The sequence below is a fragment of the Hirundo rustica genome, chromosome 3 (assembly GCF_015227805.2).
Source record: "Hirundo rustica isolate bHirRus1 chromosome 3, bHirRus1.pri.v3, whole genome shotgun sequence".
NCBI classification, from domain to species: domain Eukaryota; kingdom Metazoa; phylum Chordata; class Aves; order Passeriformes; family Hirundinidae; genus Hirundo; species Hirundo rustica.
In genome coordinates, this window is record NC_053452.1 from 18,678,170 (window position 1) to 18,699,998 (window position 21,829).

The window sequence follows — 21,829 nt, forward strand, 5'->3', positions numbered from 1 at the left end:
AAGAAAAAGCAAAGACATTTATAATTTAAATATTTATTCTTTTTGACGTAAATAGATGTCCTGGCATCTCCGTGCTTCTGCACTACACACAAATCCATTATGGGATGGCACTGGATTCCTTTTGGCCACCTTGGGTGGAAAGGTAGTGTTGGTACTGCTGCGAAGTGAAGGAGGAGCAGGGAAGGGCATGCCACCAGGAGTCATGTGAGCAGAAGTGTGGACTTCATCCTTTCATGAGATAATGATTTAGTGTCCTTATTAGTCACGTGTGGAAGAAGGGTGGGGGAAGGTTTGCTGGAATTCCTGGGAAGAGAGGTGTAGCCACTTTGATGAATGGGAGTGCGGTGTTTCCCAGAAAAGCAAAGGTTCGCAGGTTAGATTTTTTTTTCTTTTAGATTCCAGCCATCCTGTGGTGTGTGTTTGTTTTGCCTCGTGTGCAAACTTAAGCATGAGTTAAGATTCTGATGCTGTGGTTGAAACCAGCCCCGAGTCTGACATATGAGTCTTCTAATACCTCCAAAACCAGGTAGGAACTTAATGTTCAGCCTTAAAACTAAGGTGACAGCTTTGATAGCAGTTACTCTTTCACAGCACTGAGCATACATGTGTAAATTTAAGATTATACATCAGTTCCTTCTTCCTTTAATCAGTTCTGGAGGAAGATCTTTATTTTGCTTCCTAGTTCAGATAGCGTAAGATGAGTCAGGCCTGTGGCCTTAATGTTGCAGGAAAACAATTTCCCACAGTCAAATTTGAGTAAGCTAAACCTGGGGGTTTAAGGAGAAATTAATTATCTAAATTGTAAACAGTAACTTGTAAAAGTGTTTTACGTGTGCAAAACATGGTACAATTCATAAGCAATGCCAGCATGTGAATCTTTGGAAGTTACTCTAGTATTGTCTTACTCTGGAACTTTCATTTTCGAACCAAATATTGTTTAGGGAGAGCAAGGAGAGCAAGGAGAATAATGTTTTTGATGTGTCTTAATGTCTCATAAAATGGTCTGGCACTACATACTCATGGAAATAAAGTGGGAAATACGGGCAGGTGGTGAAGGCTGGATCAAATCTCAAGTGTAGATTTAAAGTCTCATATGCACTTCAGGCATTTCTAATGTGGTGTCCATAACTAACCAGAGTGAGACTCCTTCCCTGGTACAGCTGGGGGGGGGGCTGTGGGCTGATGCCTGCTTTCCATGGCAGTGCAATTAGGAATTTAAATGTAGGACCTTTGCCAAAACACTGCCCCTCTCTTCTGGACTTGGTTTGTCCCTCTGAAGGACACTGGAGGTATTCAGAAGCTGAGTTAGGGAGAAGCAGGTGTGGGATTTCTGTCCCTTAGTGTCCTGGTGCATCCTTGCCATGTAACAGCAAGCTCCAAGCAGGTGGCACTGCTTCCAGAGTGTCTCAGTGACTGCATGTTTGCATCTCATGGGCCATGAGCAGGCAGGACAGAAAGGTGAGATTAATCTTCATTTTTTGCCACACTACTCAGTTCCACAGCAGCTGCCATTAGAGATGTAGCAATGAGTACCATCCCAGCTTGGAGATGAAAGAGCAACCTAAACTATTTCCAACACATTGCATATTCACACGATGTGGATTGAAAAGTACCAATACTTTTTGTGCACAGACGATGAAATGAGACTGGGGTGGCATCGGGGGGGAAAAAAAACCCAAATCAGTTTGCTCATTTGCAATATATTGATTTCCATGTGCTTAAAAATGTTCATAGGCTGGAGTGTAAGGCTGGAACAAGTACACACCCACAATAAAGTACTGTATTTCCAGTCAGCAGGCCCATGGTTTTAGAGAGGAAAATACTGTAAGTGTGTACTCATTTTGTAACTTCCTCTGGTCACCTGTTGGCTTCAAATACTCACAGTAGCCCCAGGTTATTATCAAGGCAGATCTCAAAAAAAGCTGAAGCATTTTATTATCTGAATGTTCTTTAGCTGTTCAGGTAAGTAATTTTCAAGGCTCAATGGAACACAAAAGGGAAAAATGGTAGCTCTGTTCATGTTTTGGAGGGGAGGGAAGTGGGGGAAATGACACCTTTGTTTTTAAATTCCCTCTGTCTTTTCTAAAGTTCTCCAACTTTAAAGTTAACTTCTCATTATGATTGGAGCAAAGATGCAAGCTAGAAATCTGCCCAGATCTTGCCAGTTACTTCTCAACTTGGCTTCAACCAGGTAATGTTTGATAAAACTCTGTCTGCTGTTGGGAGTTGCTGTCTAGTTGTGTATTTTTGCACTGCTAAGTGATACTCCCACCCAAAATCAGTTGTAAAGGCTTTCTTAGCAGGAAGCCAGGACTCATACAGTTAGCTGTAGCTCGAGGGGATATGTTGTAGATCCAAATGGGGAGGGAGGTAGAGAAAAAAGAATGGACATAAAAAGCAGGATTTACTGACCAACAAACAAAATACTGTAACTCAAGGGGGAGGAGGAAAAATGCACTTTCAATAGTTTGTCCATATTTTTAGCTACAAAATACACTTGTATCTAATTTCTTTTTGAGACAACTATTAAGAGGAGCACCCATCCCATAAATGGCTAATCCTCCTTTTGCCCTCCTCCTGTCTTTTCCACATTGGCTTGAGTCCATTTTCAGCTGCCATACTTGATTTTTGAAAACTGCTACTTTTAACGATGTCTAGAAAGCAAAATCATTAACTATGACACTTTTTTTAAACAGGGTGGACTTAATTGAAGTGTGCAGTGTTGAACTACTGCTGCAGTAGCTGCCTCTAGTTGAAACAAACTGTAGCCAAGTTTTCTGTCTATTCATCCAGAGAATCTGGATTCAGTAAAACATCTGTGAGAGTGTTCCTCCCATCTGGTATGAGTGTGTGCGTGCGTGTGTTCCATGAACAGACAGAGAACCAAATGTTCTAGGTACTTGTCATGTTTTATTGCATACTCTAAGTCGTGTGTATGTGAAGTGTCCTTTGACCAGAAGGTTTTGGTTAATATCAGTATATTTTTATAAATTTGAAATTCATTGTGCCCCATCTTTTTTCATAAACATTTTACATTCTTAGGGTATATGTGCTAGATTTGAAACTTAACATTTTTAGGCACAGATGGAAAAAGTTATTGGCTCCTTGAAAACATATGGGACAAAATGGATCCTCAAAGCATGTATGTACTTACAAACCAAGCTGTAGAGATCAAGAAAAGAACTTTATTGTTGATCTCAAGATTTCTAAATTGTCAAGATTTATATGGAGTTGTGGTGGAACTAGTTAACACTTAGAGCTTTTGGTATGTAATGACTATTTGCTATGGACTGATATTAAATGTTTCAAAGGATTGCGTTCTTAAACTTTCTGGATTTTTGTTACTCTCCTCAGATATTATTAAGTAGTTAAAAATTTCTTTGCTATATTGCATTAAAAACATAAGAACTTTGGGTCTCGTATTTATTTTCACTTGTTTTACTAATTATTTACAGAACACCGTTTTAACTTTTTTATTTTATAAATGTGTAGTATTTTAAACATATCTTTAAAAATTGTTCAATCGGAACTACATTAACTTCTGATTTGTTTTTATTAGGATTTTTAAAAGAAAATACACTTTTTCCATGTTGGTGCACAGCACTTAACAGAAATGTTTGTATTCCCTTTCTTTCAATTCAATAAACAATAAATAACTGGAATGAATAGTTCTTAGTTTCCCTAACTTCACTTATATGACTGACTTGGATGTTAATTTCTTGATCATTAATTATAGATTTCTTCCATAGTATTTCACTTCCTCACTAGGAAATTAATTCGTGGCAGTGTAGCTGCAGCTGAGTCGCTCAGTGCTGTGCTCAGGCTCTCCAGGCTCTGCTGTCTGGCTCTAATCCACCTCACCCCTGTGTTTGTGCTGTACTTTAGCACTTGACTTGCCCGTGTGCCAGGCTGTGCTTATCTCACTAGCTCCCTTGAGGCTCCGTGAAATTCGTCATTCCTTAATGCTGCAGCTTGCTTAAATCCCAGACTCTGGTTGCTGTAGGTGGTCTGGGAGTTTTATGGGCGTTTTGATACTTCATAGTAAGAAGGTGCTCCTAAAGTGCTTTGCTCTCCTGCCTTTGTGTTCCCTCCAATTGACCACACGTTCTTGTCCTTCCTCCCTGTGCCTTAAACCAGAACTTCATCTTTGTCCTGCATTTTTAGTCAGGTCTAGCTTATGTTGTGTTAAAAAGTTGTGCCTGAATTTCCACTCCTGTAGCTTTTCCAAACTCAAACCTTTTGCTGATGTACGTTCAATTTTTGAATTCTTTTAACTTATGTGTTGATTAGAAGAAGTCTTCACTCCCTCTAGTAGCACCTTTGTATTCATTCTGTTCTCTCCCTTACAGTTTAGGCAGTATATAGATAATTATGGCTTAAATACAGCTGCCAAGGGAGGGGATGTGCCTTATTCCTCTGCATGTCCTTCTTTGTGCCACTTCCCTTGGCTGTTGGTATTTCCAGGAGGGTTCTTGGGTTGCAGACCCACTTCAGCCATAAATTATTCACACAGCAGATGAAGGAAGTTACTAACAAACCCAGCCAAAAAAGCTGTGCTTCATCTGCTGCCCTGTCTGCCTTTAATGGGTCAGAAGAGTGCAAGAGAAACAGGTATATGAGTTCTACGGGTCTGTGACCTTTCAGCATCTGTAACATTTCAGTCCTGTGGGGTTTTTTGTTTTGTTTTGTTTTGTTTTCCTGATGTGTTTTTTGTGGTTGTTTGGTTTTTAGAATCATTCAGGTTATTTCAAAGAAGTTCCCCAAGGAACCTGAGAGTAGATGGGTGTTTCTTAATTAACTTGAATCCAAACTGTGCCTGAGGAGAGCCCTGCCTTACACCTTGTCCTGTGCTCTCTGCGCTGCCTGGTCCCCTCCCTGCGTCTCTTGCACGTGCCAAGGCTGTCACCTCATCCCAGAAGGATGGCAGTGCCAGTGGTCTCCTCACAGGTTGTCACCTGTAATGCTCTGAAGGGTAATCACTGAGGCTTGTGTGCTTCTGTTTGTGCCGAAGCTAAGGTGGTGAATGTACTGAGAACTGCATGGTGGTTCAGAATATATAGCCTGGATTTTCCTACTGCTACCTCCAATGTCCATCATACCCTATACTTAAAGGCATAAATCGTCTTTGGTTAGCTTCTACAAAATCCTAGAGAGCTTCTTGTGAGAAGAAATAAAGTTTTGACAATCCTGAACAGCTGAAGATTTGCCTTTTTGAGCTTATCAGGGTTTCTGGTTGATTACTAACCTGCACTTAGAATTGTTCTTAGTGGTCAGACCACTGATTGACCATGTTCAATAATACAGAACCACTTTAAAAAACCAAACCACAAACCAGTCATTTACTAGGTTGAGGAGGCAAGTATATTCCTTAAAAAACAGGCTCAATAACCAACAGTCTAATTAATGATTAATTACGGGGAAACATGTAATTCTACACATTTTAACTAACCCTCCAAATGCAGAATTCTTAACTATTATGTAATATCTCTAAAAACTGATGCACGACTTTGCAAGCTGGCCTGGCTACAGATTGTGGGTGAGGAAAAGGGCTCAGTAACATCAGTTAAAAGCTGGAATCCCTGCAGGACTTTGATTTCTTTTCACTGATCACGACTTTCCTATCAGTCATAGCTAATGGTTCCTCACAAAGTTATACTTGGGTTCCTCAAGTCCAAAGTCTGAGTGAATAGGAAGGAATCTGTATTTGACCTCACACCAATTAATAGTGATAGTCAGATGATTTTTTTTAAAAAAAATCAATCCCAAGTTTCTCAATATTGTCTTGAATTCTGTATGATAGACTTGGGTTTAAAATACCCTGTTCTCTGCTGGATAATAAGGAAGTTTTTTGGCTTTTTTTACCACCATTGAAATTTCTGTGCTCTTTGGGTCTTCCCAGAGTGACTTAACTGCGGTATCCCTATTTCTAGGCAATTAATCATGTTTTAGCTATTACAAACACATTTTTTCTGTAATTGACACTGACCTCTGAAGATCTCCATTGAAGCAGGCACTGACCCTGTACAGTAAGAAGGCTTCAGCACTACCAGTGTAATTTATTCAGCAGAATTGTAGACTCTGAAACCTGCTGCTGAGGTTTTTACAACTCTAATAGTCAGTTGTTGGATATAAATGAACAGAGAACTTATTCATCATGTTTTTAGATTAAGATATCAAGCTGCTAGTTTGAGTAATGGACTTAAAAATAAATGAGGTTAATGCTCATGTTTCTCAGTGTGAAACAAGTTTAGTGAAATGAATCTACTGTCAGCAGTACAGCAAGGACCTGACTTAAGCCCTTTCTTCTAACACCCAAAATATGTATAGTAGGTTTTTTTCACACACAAATAAAATAATTTAATTGCCTACCAAAATCTGTTAAAGTTACTGACTTTCTACTCTTTTGAAGTCTTATTTGCTCTCCTTTCTCCAGACCTATCTCCTGTCTGCATTTTGGCTTTATAAGGCGATACTTTTTGTAGTTTGTTGTGCTGTCAGGTAGTCAGTGGCAACCAGCTGCACCAGCTGTTTCCTTAGTTATTTTTTTAACGAGCACAATTTTCAGCAGTTTTTCATCTTTAACACAGCTGAATTTGGACTCCATCCATCAAAAATTTTAAAGCCAACTTCTAGAATAAACACTGAACACAAGCTATCTACAGCAATATAGCATCAATATTGCCTTTTCATGGCTGGCCCTTAAACTAATTGTTAACTCCATCTGTACAGTTAAAACTAAATACTTAAGAAAAAGCTCATACATTTTTGAACATAATTACAGAAGTGTATTTTTTTTAAGTGTTTTAATTGATGTGTTTGTTCCAAGAGACCTGTTTGCAAGCACATATAAAAAACTTAAAGACAGTTATTGGACAGTGAGGATACAAACTCAGGTTTATACACTTATCATTGATGCAAGAGCTGCACAAAGAGAACTTGCTGGTGTCACTGAAGCAGAGTCACATCAGAACTGGAGATAAGTGGGGATATGGGTTACCAGACCATTTCCCTGAGCTAGACAGACTCCTGTTTCATCCCCTTGGCTATGCAAACAGCAGGGTTGGGGAGTAGCAACTGCAGATAGTCTTTTGCTCTTTAACCAACTCCACCCCAGTGCAAAATGATCTTTACTTTATCTGGATGTCCATGATGTACTTCAACGAACAAATATGAGTTGAAGGGAAAAAGCAAGTATTAATTATGGTTCTTGTTTATCTGCACTCTTACACACAAGTGTCATGTCCACCAAAGGGATCTTAATCCATCCAAATACAAGACTTCATATAGGCTGCTGCAGGGTGGTGGGGAAAGGGAGGAAAATGTAACTTTCATTCCATTGATTTTTTTGTCTGGAAAGAATACCAACATGAAGCTGCAAGCTGTGTTCCTGTTCCACTTTGAAATCTGTTCCAAGCGCTCCTTTAAATTAAGCTCTTGATAGGACAGCTTGGCAGCCAGAGTCTCATCCTGACCCCTCTCAGCAAGAATCAGATATCACTGCTGCACTTAAATGTGTTCTGGAACTACCATCATTACCAGCTCATGCTGCTGAAATGAGTTTCCCTTAACACCGTTTAGTTCCCATGAGGTCACTTCTGTAAGCAAGGATTTCACCTTACAGAAACAGCAGCTCCAGCAGCTTGGCTCAAAAAGGAACAAAAACAACTGCTACACGGATCCAATGTCTTTTGAAAATATTTTATGTTAAAAATACAGAAAAATATTTCTTGTTCAAAGAGGAAAAATATACTGCATGACGACACTGATCTAGGTGTGTTCAGGAGGTGTCTGTGGCTCCACAACCAGTCACTGGAGTGACGACCCAATTTGGCAGCTAATGGTTCTCTTTCAACTTCTCAATCATTTATCAAAGCCAGAATCATACTGTGACAAAACAGAAAACATGATACCGGTGGATTACTGAAGCTTGTGCAAGCAGGAGCAGCTCTCACTGTCACGGGAGAGCTGTGCTGAGAGAACCTGAAATAGAAAGTCAAGGCACCCCTGCTGTGTGCTTGGCTTAGGAAGACAAGGCTGCAGGAGCAATACCGCAGCAGAGGAGCAGCAGCTCTGCCACCTTGGAGTAAGTGGCCTTATCACAGAACACATCTAGTTGTAACTCAGCCAGATCAACTTCATTTTTTAAAAACAGAACTTGTAAAATAAACTTGCTCCTCAAGAGTATTTCCTTGCTAAACAGGCCACTTACTGTAGGTGCCGAAAGCACGTAACTCTTTACGTTGTACTTGTGGTTTTGAGATTAAGGAGTAGCCTGAGTTTCCAAACAGTGTTTGATCAGAATGAATAAAGGCATATAATGAGCCCAGAGATAGCTGTCAAAATATATTACTGAGGCTTAGCAGGATGCAAAAAGCTAAGACATGAATACCAGCAATTACACCAGTGGAATAGAGGAGATAAAAAGAGCTGGCAGACAATCCCTTTGTTCCTTGGGAGCAATTTTTGAAACTAACCTGTAAAGGTACATGAAGAAACAGAGCAGATGAAAGCCCAGCTTAATCATGGCTTCTTTCATGTGTGATTTCAGTTGTCCTCGGTTATGGATCTCTGTGGGATCAAATACTCCCATGTTTCCACTTGGCACCATAATGTACCTGAAAGTTAAAGAATAAAAAAACAAACAAAACCCCAAAAACAACAACAACCCACACAAAGCAACAACAGGAAGACAACAACCAAAAAACCCCACAAACCACCAAACAAAAAAAACACCCAACCCCAAAAAAACCCACAAACAAACCCCACCACACAACAAAACCCAAAAATGGAATCACCGAAACATTAGGGAATATCAGGGCAAGAGGCAGGGGAAAGCTTGCCAAGCAGGGACTTTCATCTGAAGAGTTGTTTCACAATTCAAGGTGAGGGAGTTCTGGATATTGCAGCTATCTCTGCCACTACAACCCACAAATAATAAGAGAACAAGAAGTACTAAAAACATCAGCCCGGCTTCCCATGTATAAATGAGAGAGATTCCAGGTAATAGCCAATTCCAGTTCAGTTTAATTGCTGTTCACAGTTAGTTGCTGTCATGGGGAAAACACCCACCCACAGTGGAAAGATGTATTAGATGAAAGGGACTGGAAAAGAACCTAATTTAACTAAGTATCAGTCATTTATTTAGCAGAAAACCTCACACAGAAAATCACAAACTCCAGTGGTCACAATGAGGTGGCACAAGCCAAGGCGAGGGATCTGTGCTGTTACTCCTGCCTTTGTCAGCCATCCTGGGACACCTCAGCACACTGAGGCTGACAGGATGAGTTGGGCAGAACTGAAGATGTCAAGTTCTGCTGTCCAAACCCACATGAGAACAAAAGCTGAGTGAAGCCAAGTGGAATGTAAGTCAAGGAAGCATAAAAGCAGCAAGCCAAATGTTTATGTCCTGTGACAATTGAGCCAGCAGCATGTTCTCCTGTCAGAAGAATTTCTCGAGGGAGCACATGGGAGCGCATGAATTCTCACTCCAGCTGTGCTCAGGCTAGAACATCACTTCAACAAGATGATATACAGGCTCTAACTTCCTGAAATCAGACTCTTTCTATACAGGAATTTGACACTTTGTCTTAAAGCTGGAGCAGAAACATGGTCTCAGAAGAGAACACCTGTTCAATTTTCTTCATTTACTCCAATGGCACCGCTTGTAGCCCAAAAGGCACTTCCCCACCTCTTACATTATTCATTTCCATAGCAAGAGGGGAAGGAAAGGGAACAAGCAACAGGGAGGTTTTCTAGCAGCAGTAGGACATTGGGAAGGAAAAAGTTCAACCCACAGTAATTGTGTGTCACAGAGGCACTGAAAAGCACCGCAGCATATTTGACTAATACCCAAGATAGTTGTGTCCCATTAAAAATAGTTCATGTTAAATAATTCTAGTTTGAAATTCTCTTCTAAATTTGAAGTTTTGAATGGTTGGTCTGTTTTTAGTGTTACAACACAAATCACTGTCCATTTCCTGGGGATGCAACATATTCTATTGGAATAAAAGGAGGAATGTGCTTCCTGTACCAATTTATCCTAGAGACAGAACGCGTAAGTTTCTTACATGTCTGGGATATGAGTGCCATAAAGACAGCATGCATTAATTTTGCTTTTTTAAAAATTGGTGACACTTAAATGATGTGACTTAATTCTGTGAGCTGTGAGGCATTTCTTCCAAGAGGCCCACAAGGCAGGACAGCTTACATTCTAGATCTAAGGAAGTGAGCCATGGATACAATGCTGCTAGGTGCTGACAAACCCAGCTTAAGCCAGCTGTCATCTTCTACGTGGCAAAAAATCATCTGCAGCAAACAAGTAAACTGCCAGCTTTAATAAATATACACATTAGTGCCTCTAGGATTTCCATTCAGTGGAAGTTGCTACCACAGCAACAGGACACTTCCCTCTAGATTTCCCAATTTTTAAAGGGATGTGGAAGTTTTGACTAGAATTTTCAGTGGATTTTAAAAGTTTTTTGGCTTTTTTACTCTTTCAGTTTTATTTTCTTAAAGGCATGGCAAGAATCTCATTATTTGGACCTGTTCTCTGAAGGAGATCTATAAAACAAAGAAGAAAAAAAAAAAGCTGAATGCCTCTCTTTGGGTTTTAAAACAAGGAGAGTGTAAGACAAAACTGTTTCACTGGAGACACTGCAAAATTAATCAAAAAAAAGTTAAATATCTGTCGCTAGACAGACACAAAAAGAACAACACTCATGTAGTTGTGTTGTCGGAACAGAAGAGCAAGAAAGGGCAGAAAAAGACCCCTTTATTTCTCGACCTCGATTTATATAGATTCTGGACAATGACCAGGGATTGGAGAATGAGGTTGCCACCTCTCCAACCCCACTGGTCAAACTAGAAGTCCATCAATTGCCCCTCCTCCAAGGAGGAATGTGAAAACCATCACTTTGTTTATGTTACAATCTGTGAGAAACTCCACTACAAAAATGCAAAACATCAGAAGGCTGAAAAGAATAGAATGACAAATATCATCTGAGCGTGCTGAACAAGAAGGGCCAGTAGGATGTTACAATCAACATGTTGCAACTTTGGAAGTCTCTCTTGATGTTGTTTTTCACTAATTTATCCTTCCCAGGATTTGTTTCTGATACCCTTCCTGCACAAAATCTCTCTCACTGAAATTCTTGAGAGAATTACTAAATTAAGCCAGTACTGCCTGTAGATGCCATGTAATCATTGCAATTAAGGAGGTTTTAAAGAAAAGTGAGTAAGAGGAAGAGATTATCCTACCTTTCCCTCTGTCACTTACACTGCAAAGCGAGGACTTCTTCAGCCTCAACAGAATTATTTTTCTTCTGTATGTCTAACCTGAATTTCCCCTTTTCAACCTGTTACTCCTTGTGCTATCCCTACAGTTCCTAATGAGCTGAAAATGCTAAACCCCACACTTGCTTTTGCAGGCCTCCAACTCTTCACTAGAGATGGGATAGTCCAGGCTATTAATGTGGGAGAAACCCCTCGACCCACAGAAAGAAGAGAGGATTAGTGATACAGGCCTAATATTTTGACTTCTAATTGCCTAGACTGCGCATCTAAAATTAAGGGAACAATCCTGAATTTTAGGATATTCAGAATATTAACACTATGTAGGACATAAATAAAATGAGAGCTGTCAATACCAAACAACAATCAAAGCTTACTGCCTGACATGTAGAAATAATTTCTCTTTTGAAACTCCCTCTGACCAGTTTTAGAAGGGAAAGCAAGTGGCTGCTTTAAAAATTAAGTACACAAAATGAAGCAGCAAAACGGTAACCAGCACAAGAATTTTTGACAGCTTCATAGAAAATGCCTTCTGTCTGTAGTGTCTCAGCCTTGCCTAAATGAAACATCAAACCCTACGCTTGCCAGCAGATCCCAACCCAAATACTAGTCACTATAGGTCACACCTGTACATAGGGAGGGGCAAACAAAAGCAGGCAAAGCCATGACCTATGTGTGAGTATTTAGGCAACACTTATTTATTAAGCATAAAGTTATGCTGTCGCATGTTTCTCCAGCTTAGAAATATTTGAAGGCTTTGCTGGCAGTTCTGTAGAAAACCAGGGTGGTATTTATCAATATTTAAATAGCACAGCTATTTTGTCCAAGAACAACCAGGTTATCGGTACAGACATCCTCAACTTTGTTTTAATGGGAGCTCTGAAACTTCCATTCTGTTTAATTCTACCAGCAGAATTAAACTTCTGTTTAATTCTACCAGCAACTCAAGCCATCCCTGCAAACAGTTAGCCCTGGCAGATTGAGGCAAATAAGAATTACAGCCAGCTTTCCATATCTGAACATTTAACATTTGGGCTTTTGGGTTCCCTCAGTATAGTGGCTGGAGATAATTTATGACAAATCCACATCCAGTTTCCATCAGCTAAACACCTGTGAGGGGTCAGTCCTCCACACACCAAATGATGTCAGATAAAAAGACCATGAACTGACAGTCCCCAGTGTTGCCACCTGGAAACCCCCACTGGTAACTAAACCATTTCCAAGGGTGGCAGGCCAGTGTACAAAGAGCAGTAACACTGACAGCTGTCCCGGGGTGAAAAGGCTGCAAACCTTCCCAAATACAAACCTGCAGGATGGGGGGGCCAAAACCAGTGCAGATGAGGGGAAGGCACAAGTCAGTAAAGCAGGAGGGTGCAGGGGATGACACCACAGCCCCACAGTTTTACAACCATCAGCCATGCCAGCCTAAGCACTTTTATGCTGATAGCACTATCAGACACAGTGTGAAAACATTATTAACTCTGATTTCAGTACTATTTCAAAATCCCAATTAATCTGCTATTATTTCCTATGAATTTGGGAATGACCCACAAATGGAGATTCCTGAGCAATAAAGAGAATGAAAGCAAAGGCCAAAAGTTTTGTGTCCTTTACACTGTTGGGCTTCTTGTCATTTTAATGACAGTTTGATGAACGAAGACTGTCAGCAGCTCAAGAACAAAACTGAAACATCTCACCATGACCCATTATTCATCTTTGTACTACACTTAAAGCTAAAGTGATAACAGTGCTAAAAAGAAACCCCACAAACCCTTGAGCACTTACCTATATATATTCCATGTGGCCACTGGCAGGTTAAGGAGGAAGATAAACCAGTGCAATGAAATAAGCATTAATACTGTGACAACAGCATGGCCAATCAGCTCAGGCACCACCCACTGCAAAAAGGGAAAAGAGAGAGTTACAGGCACAAATGCAAATTCCTTCATGAAAAATATGTCTGTTTGGAATTATAATCTGATTATAACCACGTAAAATCTGAAAAACTGACAGCAGAGGCATGTGGTTCCATCACAGTGTGGACAAATGAATAGCTTCAGGCAGATTCCACACAAGTAAGCACAAATCAAGCCCTGAGATATTGTAACAGAGGTGCTTTTCCCAAGTATTGCAAACATTTCTAGAGAGCAGCATAGTCTGAACGCTACTACACAAGCATTCGGGAAAGAGAACAGAGAAAGTATGCAGAGCTCATGTGAAATCACTGCAGAGAACAGTGGGTTTAGGAACTCAGATAATTAAGACCTGCACAGACAGCCCCAGGCTTGGAACAGATAAGAAAGCTGATCAATATAAAAACTGGCACCATTAAACTGGGTCAGCCCCTGGCAATTACGCATTCTTGGCTTGACAGGATCCTGTACCAGTCTCTCTCACATTAAGAAAAAATACCTTTAAATCAAAATGAACACACACATAGGAAGGCCACTTTGACTTAATGCTAGGAGTTTTAAGCAGATTCATTTAAAAGAGCACTTTTGTGATGGAGTTTGCTGAAAGATGGACATCCAAAAAAAGACAAGCATGCTGAAATAAGTGATACATGCAAAACACTGCCAATCAAGGCTCCTCAGATACCCATCACACCCCAGTAATTTGCAATGCTCAGATGAAGGATGTGGTTTTCTCAAACCACAGCAAATGCAAAGAACGGCACTTTACTTTATTGAGCTTGGAGCAGCATGATCTGGCGTTGATGTAGTCACATTCCAGATCTGATAGTGTGATTATCTGAAGTTCAGGATAAGGAAAGAGTGTACAGTAATTCAGAATACACGAAGCTTTACTGTTAGCCAATAAACTGGGGAGGACCCCCTGCTCTCAGCATTCACTGCCTTGCTCTACGTTGCTCTGTCGAAAGCGTATTTCTACTAGTTACAACTCACTCCTATTTTAGATAGGAGACTTGGCCACATTTTATCATCAGGCCAAGTGATATTATTGTATATTCCCAAGGGCAACTGTTGCACAAGTGCTAAAGTTCAGAGTTCAGTTCAGCCCTTAAAACAGGGAGGGAAACTCAGTACTTTTAGTATCAAAATCGTTACTACAACCCTTGAAACCAAAACTTAATGGGCAGGACTAGTTAATGAGCTTTGAAACTCTCCTCACAAAATTCTGCAGTTTTAAGCAGCGAATCTACCATTTTTTATTTTTTTTTTCTCTCCCCAGCATTTACAACAAGACTGAATTAAACAACACTTTACTAGGAAATAACAGAGTAACATCATTACCGAATGAACTTTCAGACTGAAATGCGAGTATTTCAGACAGAAAAGTCCTCTCAAAAAAGGCTTAGGATGCACTTTGCCATGCTGTCTCCTATAGAGCCCATGGTTCTTTTCTCCAAGGAAATGAACACTAAGAGATCTTTTTCCTGTTCTTAAAAAATGGGTAAAGGCTGTTCATTTTTCAACAACTTATCCCTCTAGGATGAATTCTTTTTTTTTTTTTTTTTTTTCCCAGTGGTTGTGCTACAAGAACTGGGTAGACCCTGAAAAATGCCATCAGGACTGAAAGAATGTGAAAGCCCGTTCTCTTTTTCTGAGGAAAGTAAGGAAGTCAAATCTGTGCTTTGCCCTGCAACAACGCCAGCCAGCACAGACTGCGGGCCGGCCTCTAACAAAAGAGCATGGAAGTCCCGCTTGCCGAGGAACTCGGAGCCCCACAGCTACGGGCACACGGCTAACGCGGAGCACGGCGTCCTTGCCATGAAAACACCGCTGGCCGCACTTTTTAGGCCCGTGCGGCTCCCGAGCACCGCTCGCTCCTTTCCTCAGCCGCGCCGCTCCCGCCCGTGGAGCCGCGGCCCCGCGGGGTCCGGGCGCCGATCCCGCGCCGCCCCCGCCCCGGCGGCACCGCCCCCGCCCCGCAGCCCCGGGGCCCCGCGGCCATCGCCCAGCGCAGCCCCCCCGCCCGCCGCCCACCGGCCCCGCCGGCGCCTCAGCGGGCCCGGCCCGCCCCGGTGCCCCTCTGTGCCCACGCCGCGGCCCCCGCGCCCGAGGAGCAGGATACGAAGTAGACGGAGAGGAAGATGAGGGCGCAGCAGTCGATCAGAGAGAAGATGAAGACCACCGACTCCATCCCGCCGCCGCGCCCGCCGCGCTCGGGCCCTCCCGGCCGCCGTAGGCGCCGCCCCGGCCGGGCGGGCCCGCGCAGCGCGGCACGCTGGGAAATGGAGTTCCCCTCTCAGGCGGGGTGGCGGCCATGCGGTGCCGGCCCGGCCGCGTCTCCGATCCCCGGCTGAAGCAGCGCATCAAGCAGGTACCGGCCGCCCGCCGGGGCACCCCCGGTAACACCGGCACCGGCAGCCGGCGGGGGCTCGTCTGTCCCCCTCTGGCTGAGGGGCCTTGAGCGTCCGGCCCGTTCACTGGCAGGAGAGGACCAAACCCCGGCCCTGCCTCTGAGGGCTTTAGAAAGGCCTTAAAAAGGCTTTCGAAAGCGCTATATGTTTATCTTATTTATTTTAATTTTCTGTAAAATCTTTTTTTGTGTGTGTGTGTCATTCTTCTGTCCTCTTTAGTCGTTCCGGTCTTGAGTCTGGCTGCTGCTGCTTCACATGTGAAATGAATAGGGCAAAAGAAAGTATACCTATATATATACACACCTATATGTATACACACATATAGGTATATGTGTGTATATATACACACACGCAATGTGTATCTGTGTATATATATCTAGATATATAGGTGTGTGTATATACATGTGGTATATAGGCATGTGTATGTAAATATATGTGTATATATACGTGTGTGTATGTATATATTTGTACCGTAGGAAGAAGTTTTGCACAGAAAGGGCGATTAGACATTGGAACGGGCTGCCGGGAGGTGGCGGGGTCACCATCCCTGGAGGTGTTTAAGGGAAGGCTGGATGTGGCACTCAGTGCCGTGGTCTGGTGGTGATCAGTCACAGATTGGACTTGATGACCCTAAATGATCCTGCAATTCTGTGATATTGGCAAATGCTCTTTGTACTTGGAAACACGTACAGTGATTTTATTGAATAGCTGAGAAAAGGGGAAAATGGAATTACTTCCCAAATGCATGTGGGAACAACAGGGAAAACTGTGATTCCTTCAACTGGCACAGTGCTGTGTCACATCTTAATGATATTTTATAATGACTTTGCACCTTGAGCACCAGGTTTCTGAGCCTGTGTATAAATGTACTCCACTTCTAATTCCTTAAAATGAGACAGTCTCATTCTAATTTCTTAGAATGAGACTGCTCAAGGGAACTTGCTTGGTTTAATTCACAAGATCACAGAAATAGTCAAGTGTGTCTTGACTATTCCAAAGTGGAAAACCCAGCTGGGTTTATGCTAGCCTTGATGTTTCGTGCAGGGCAGGAGGTGCCCATGGGTGATCTGAAGTGCAACATAATTTTAAACACTAAATATGTATTCAATTTGATTGTTTTGTATAGAGCTCTTAATTTAAATGAGGGTTTGAAATCCTCCTTGCTGTGACACTTGTGATACCAGATCTTTTAGGATGATTCTATATTTTCTTCCTCTTTTCAAAGAAGGAATCCGTCTTTGTGTTATCAAAAGCTCTCGCTGCTGATTTGGAGAGTGGGGAAAGAAAGCAAGTGGAACAGTTGTGCATGAAATTTAGTACATTTTCGCACTTTAATAATTGGGGTTTGAAAATGGGTTGGATTAGCTGCTGTCAGAGCAATAAAAAGGCTTGATAGAATTCACTTTATTAACATAGTTCTCTATAGTATTCCCTGAAATGTCTTTTAAAGATTAAAGTTGTTCTTATGAGAGTATCCATGCTGATTCATATAGATGGTTTAATTTTTAGGACAGGAGATCTAAACCAAAAGGAGGATAACTTGAGGGGAACCAAGACAGTAAGATGGTGTGTGGGCTACAATGTCAGCTTTCTTGCTAAATAAAAGTAAAAGAGTTGTCCCATCAGAAGTCATCGAAGCCCCCAGATGTAGGATGCTGCCTTTCCCCAGGAAGCAGAGCTCCCCAGTGATCTGGGCTTTAATAAGCATTTCCCATTTCATTGGGAAATACTGTCTGGTGTGTTGCAAGGCGGTGAAAAGCTGTTTCTGATTTGCATTTCAACTTTTAAGCAGAGCAAAATTTTAAATAATTGAGCTGTTCTGGTGAAGTGATTGACAAAGATTTTATTCCCTGCTTAAAATTCTTCATTTCAGTATCTTGCAAGTAGTAAATGTGGGCAGTATGTTGACATTGGAATTCTAGCATCTGATTTGCAGAAAACCTACAGGTGAGCCAAGATTTGTTTTCTTATATCCTGTGTTCAAAATGTAGAATATATTAGTTTGTTCTTTTGCATTCATTATGAAAGTTGCAATTTTGTTTATGTTACCTTCATTGCCAGTTGTTGTGGTTGATTGAAGCAATAAGATTGTTTCCCTCTGCTGATATATTTAATCACTCATATTTTATTAATGCATTGGCATTACAAGATCAACTTGTGGTTTGGGGTTTTTTTAAATGGGTTGATTTTTTTTCTATTTTAAATAAAAAGCTGCAGATTCCTTGCAGCATGGAGGGGTTTACTCCAGTGAGTTTAAAATATGAGGGAAAATAACACCTCAGTGCCGGCATGGGGAGGAGGTAGAGGATCCAGTAATGCACTAATGCCTTGCTCGGTTGCTTAGCAGGACGATCACATTTTCACCCAGGTAGTTTTTAATAACAACCTGTGTGGAAGCTTGGGAATCAACTTCCCGTGGACTTTTTCCACTGGGAATGGTGCTGTGTTGAGGGAAAAATCAGTTGGTGTAACCTGTTTATTTTGGGTTTTTTTCAGTGTAGATTATGGACGAAGAAAAAGAAATGCCTTCAGAATACAAGTGGCAAAAGGTAGATCTCTTCATATTGTGTCCAAGATGCCAAATCCTTTGATTGTGCTTTGGCTGTTAATTCTTAACACGGTTGAAATTTTTCTTGCAGTGTTTGAAATAATCAGTAATGAAAAAGAACGCGAAGATTTGGCAGTTTTAGAATCTGAACATGTGGCAAAAAGAGCAAGACAACAAGAGAGAAATGAGTAAGAAGAATTTTTACTACTAAATTAATAGTGCCATTGCTGTTACTGTTCCTTTAAAGCTTTCTGGGTTTAGTTTATTACATTTTGGTTGTTTCAAGGTTGCAGGTGGATCCTTGATTTCCCATAGATTTGTCTTTCTCAGAGGTTACCTGTAGTTATTGGAAACTTTTTTGGCACTGAAGACAAGCAGATATTAGAGCCAATCATGATTCCTCTGTTGTGGGGAGCACACAGCCCTGAATTAGTGGACAGCCTTATGGCTTCCTTGATAGTTTTCCACATAATGCCCTCTTCCTCATGTGTTTCAGTTCCTTTGTTTTGTTCTTAATCATTCTTGGGTGTGAGAGATGCTGGCCACATCTGAGAGGTGAGACTACCAGACAGGATATTCAGAGTAAATCACCAGTGGGTGTGAGATTGGAATGAAGATTTCCTGACTCCTAACCCTGTCCAAAATCTCATGGAGTGTTCTGTTTTCTCTAACATAGACATTTAGGAACTCATGGGAAAGTAGGACACTGTTGGCAGAAGGATTGGTCTGGTTCAGCAGTGATTTGCTCCTATTTCCCTTGGTGAACTGAATCAGAATGAACCTACATCACTTTTATACAGGTCTGTCTTTCAGACAGGTTGGCAAGTTGATCCATCTCATCACACACTTGGAAAGGATGCATTTTTAAACTTTTCATAGTGGAAGATTGAGAGCATGAGAGTCAGGAATTCTCTCCAGCATTAGGCTACATACCATGATTATGGGGAACCATATTGTGGAAATAGCTTTTGTTTTATTTTAGAGATGTCTTACGTGCAGTTCTGCTCTGATAAATTAATCGGTTTTGTCTTCCTTCCCTGTTAAGGACTACTGGAAGCGACACAGATGACTCTGACTATGATGATTATCCAGAAGATCTAGTAAGTTGTATTTTATTATGATTGTTTGTATCTGTATAATATATGATTTTATGTTGTGAAATTGCACTTGAAGAGTTTAAAAGGGGAGATAGAGATAAGGTCTAGTCAGATAGCAATTCCAGGTGAGAATCTGAGGAGCTGGAGGGAGGCTGTTTTCTGGAGGAAAAAGAGGAACTTGTGGTGGGGCATCACTTTTGGGAAGGCACACTGAGAGCCTGAAGGACTTGGCTATCAAATGGGTGAAGTGACTGAAGGAACTGACATCTCCAGCTACTGCCAGAAGAGGTGCTGCCCATTAACAGGAGTCATTCCAGGGCCAATTGCAAAGGCTGCTGCCCCTTCAGCCAGCACATGTAGGTTTTTATATGCAGTCATTTAATTTGCAGAGGAGTGGGTTGGAAGATGCGTTGCCTGTTTTCTCCAGCAGGGATAATGCTGAATTATGTTTATGAAATAGTTTTCATTGGCCTCTAAATATAAATAATCCAAGTTAAAACCTGTCCCATGTATTTTCTTTACAAATGTGTAAATCTGCAGTCTGCAAATCAGATGAACAGTTCCCTGCTGAGCTTATACAAGAAAGGAAATCCTGATTCAGTTCCACCCACTCCAAAAAGTGACCCAGTGGAGACCTCTCCTCGTGTGAGAGCAGCACCTCAAACAAGCACCCTCACACCAGAGTCCAGAGGTGAAAGAGGAATCTCTGATGGTGGCTGGTTCATTGATAAAACTCCTGATGGGAAAGACTTCTTCATTGACCTTTCTGAGGATGGAGAAGGAGAGGAAAAGAAACTGATTTCTGAGGTACTTTGTGTTTCACAAACCCAAGGTGTTCCAAGTAGACGCATGAATAGAATTGGCCCATTTCAAGCATGTTTGTATGGAAGGTAGGAAGTCATCAAATAATGAGTTTCTGCCAGAATTTTTTTGAGGAAGATGTAGCTCTTAGTATGAAGGAGGCCCAGGTTAGTGCCCATACTGAGAGAAAGATGAGTGGAGTGTAGCTGCTATTTATTGCATGTGCCAGTGGCCAGCTTACCTGGCCTGTGGCTTGCTGTAGCCACAGCAGGTGGTCTTCCTTAGCCAATGGTAAAGTCTTAGTGACCCTGGGGAAAACAGGAAACTTCTTTTTATTTCTATTATCCTGTAATAGTTGTCCTCTCACATGCACGTAACTTGTGTTAGAGCTGAATTACGTTTTATTACACTCCCTTGTGACTTACTAAGAATACAAATTGTTTCCAATGGAGTAAATACATTTATATAGTTGTATTCATCCCCAAAGTGGATTCCTCCATGGCATGCAAATAGCTGGTGTCTGATTTTGGTTAGTAATTTTGGGGGGGTTTGTTTGGTTTTGGTTTGGTTTTTTTGCTCATTAGTATGTTCTCTTAACAAAAAACAAGTGACTATTGTAATTAATCCATTTAAAAATAAGGGAAATCCAAAGTACAAAAAAGAGTTCCTGCAAAAAGAAGATGTAAGTTCCTGCCTTGCTTGTCTTTTTTAATATAATTTGTGTAAGTTAAGCATCATAGACACACATTTTGTTCTTTTAAGTTTTTGCGTAAGTTCACTAACTTGGAAGTTTTTTGCATATAATTCTGCTTTTATGTCCTAGAAATCAACAGAATTTTCTGTCTTGGAGAGTGAAAAAAAGAAGACAAAGGGTAGGAGAGCAAAAAGAAAAAAAGGAGAATTTCCAGACGTAGATGGAGAAATTGAATCCATGCTACTTAAAAAAGGTGAGAAGTTATTTTTGTGTTATTGATGTGTTACTCCAAACAAAGAGATAGTATCAGACCATGGAATCTGTTACCATGAAATAAAGAAGTATTTTCTGATGTGCAGAGAAGTGACCCCAATCAATTTTTAAAAGAAATGTAGCCTTAATGTACTAAAAAAATATTGCAGTCCTGTGTCTACTACTAAAAAATAATATTATTCTGTGTGCTTAGCTACTTATTTAGGCTGAATACGTTTTGTTCAGTATTAACAAATATATGTATAGCATGGCTAAATGTGTGTCTTTTCCTCCTTAACAGTGCGAAATAAGGGGTCAGAGCTTTACCACCCTTCAGTGAAGTTTGAGGATGTAGGAGGCAATGATGAAACATTAAAGGTTAGTCAAAATTTTACTGGTGGGCTACAGGATGCACTAAATAGAATGTGTCATGAAAAATGACAGAGAAGAAATATTGCAGAGTTCATCTGCATGGCACTGAGCAAAGCTGCTTCTACCAACAGCAACGAGGTTGTTGGTTTTTCTGTGATTAATCTTTCTGTAAGCAGTCATTGAATTCAGAGTGTTAAACAGAACTTTTTCTATTTTGCCCTGCCTGTAAGAGTAGGAAATACTAATTTCTGCAATTTCAATGGAGATTTCTGTTGTTCTTAACAGGAAATCTGCAAGATGCTCCTTCACATCCGTCATCCTGAGGTCTACACCCACCTGGGAGTGGTTCCACCTCGGGGCTTTCTTTTACATGGACCACCAGGATGTGGGAAGACGCTGCTGGCACAGGCGATTGCTGGGGTGAGATGGCTTCACAGTTACAGCTTCTTCCT

At 41.1% G+C, this 21,829-nt stretch overlaps 2 protein-coding genes across 3 annotated transcripts in view; one reads left to right on the plus strand and one right to left on the minus strand.

The window, feature by feature from the left end:
- Positions 1–7,682: 7,682 nt before the first annotated feature.
- CNIH4 (cornichon family AMPA receptor auxiliary protein 4) lies at positions 7,683–15,453 on the minus strand. The gene is made up of 5 exons (XM_040060326.2): positions 15,325–15,453; positions 13,972–14,040; positions 13,075–13,187; positions 8,475–8,615; positions 7,683–7,884 (listed from the first exon to the last, which is right to left on the minus strand). The coding sequence occupies exons 1-5, from the start codon at positions 15,391–15,393 to the stop codon at positions 7,857–7,859; spliced, it is 420 nt and encodes a 139-aa protein (XP_039916260.1). The 5' UTR covers positions 15,394–15,453; the 3' UTR covers positions 7,683–7,856.
- A 6-nt stretch (positions 15,454–15,459) lies between these two features.
- Positions 15,460–21,829, plus strand: part of NVL (nuclear VCP like) — a 38,681-nt gene continuing 32,311 nt past the window's right edge. Inside the window, exons 1-9 of one of the 2 annotated variants that reach the window (XM_040060321.2) lie at positions 15,460–15,573; positions 17,487–17,560; positions 18,110–18,162; positions 18,253–18,349; positions 19,207–19,261; positions 19,799–20,065; positions 20,883–21,006; positions 21,307–21,383; positions 21,663–21,797. In XM_040060321.2, coding sequence (XP_039916255.1) covers positions 15,517–15,573; positions 17,487–17,560; positions 18,110–18,162; positions 18,253–18,349; positions 19,207–19,261; positions 19,799–20,065; positions 20,883–21,006; positions 21,307–21,383; positions 21,663–21,797 — 939 coding nt within the window. In that variant the 5' untranslated portion in view covers positions 15,460–15,516. The remainder of the gene's footprint in view (positions 15,574–17,486; positions 17,561–18,109; positions 18,163–18,252; positions 18,350–19,206; positions 19,262–19,798; positions 20,066–20,882; positions 21,007–21,306; positions 21,384–21,662; positions 21,798–21,829) is intronic. The other variant, XM_040060322.2, reaches the window with a different exon arrangement.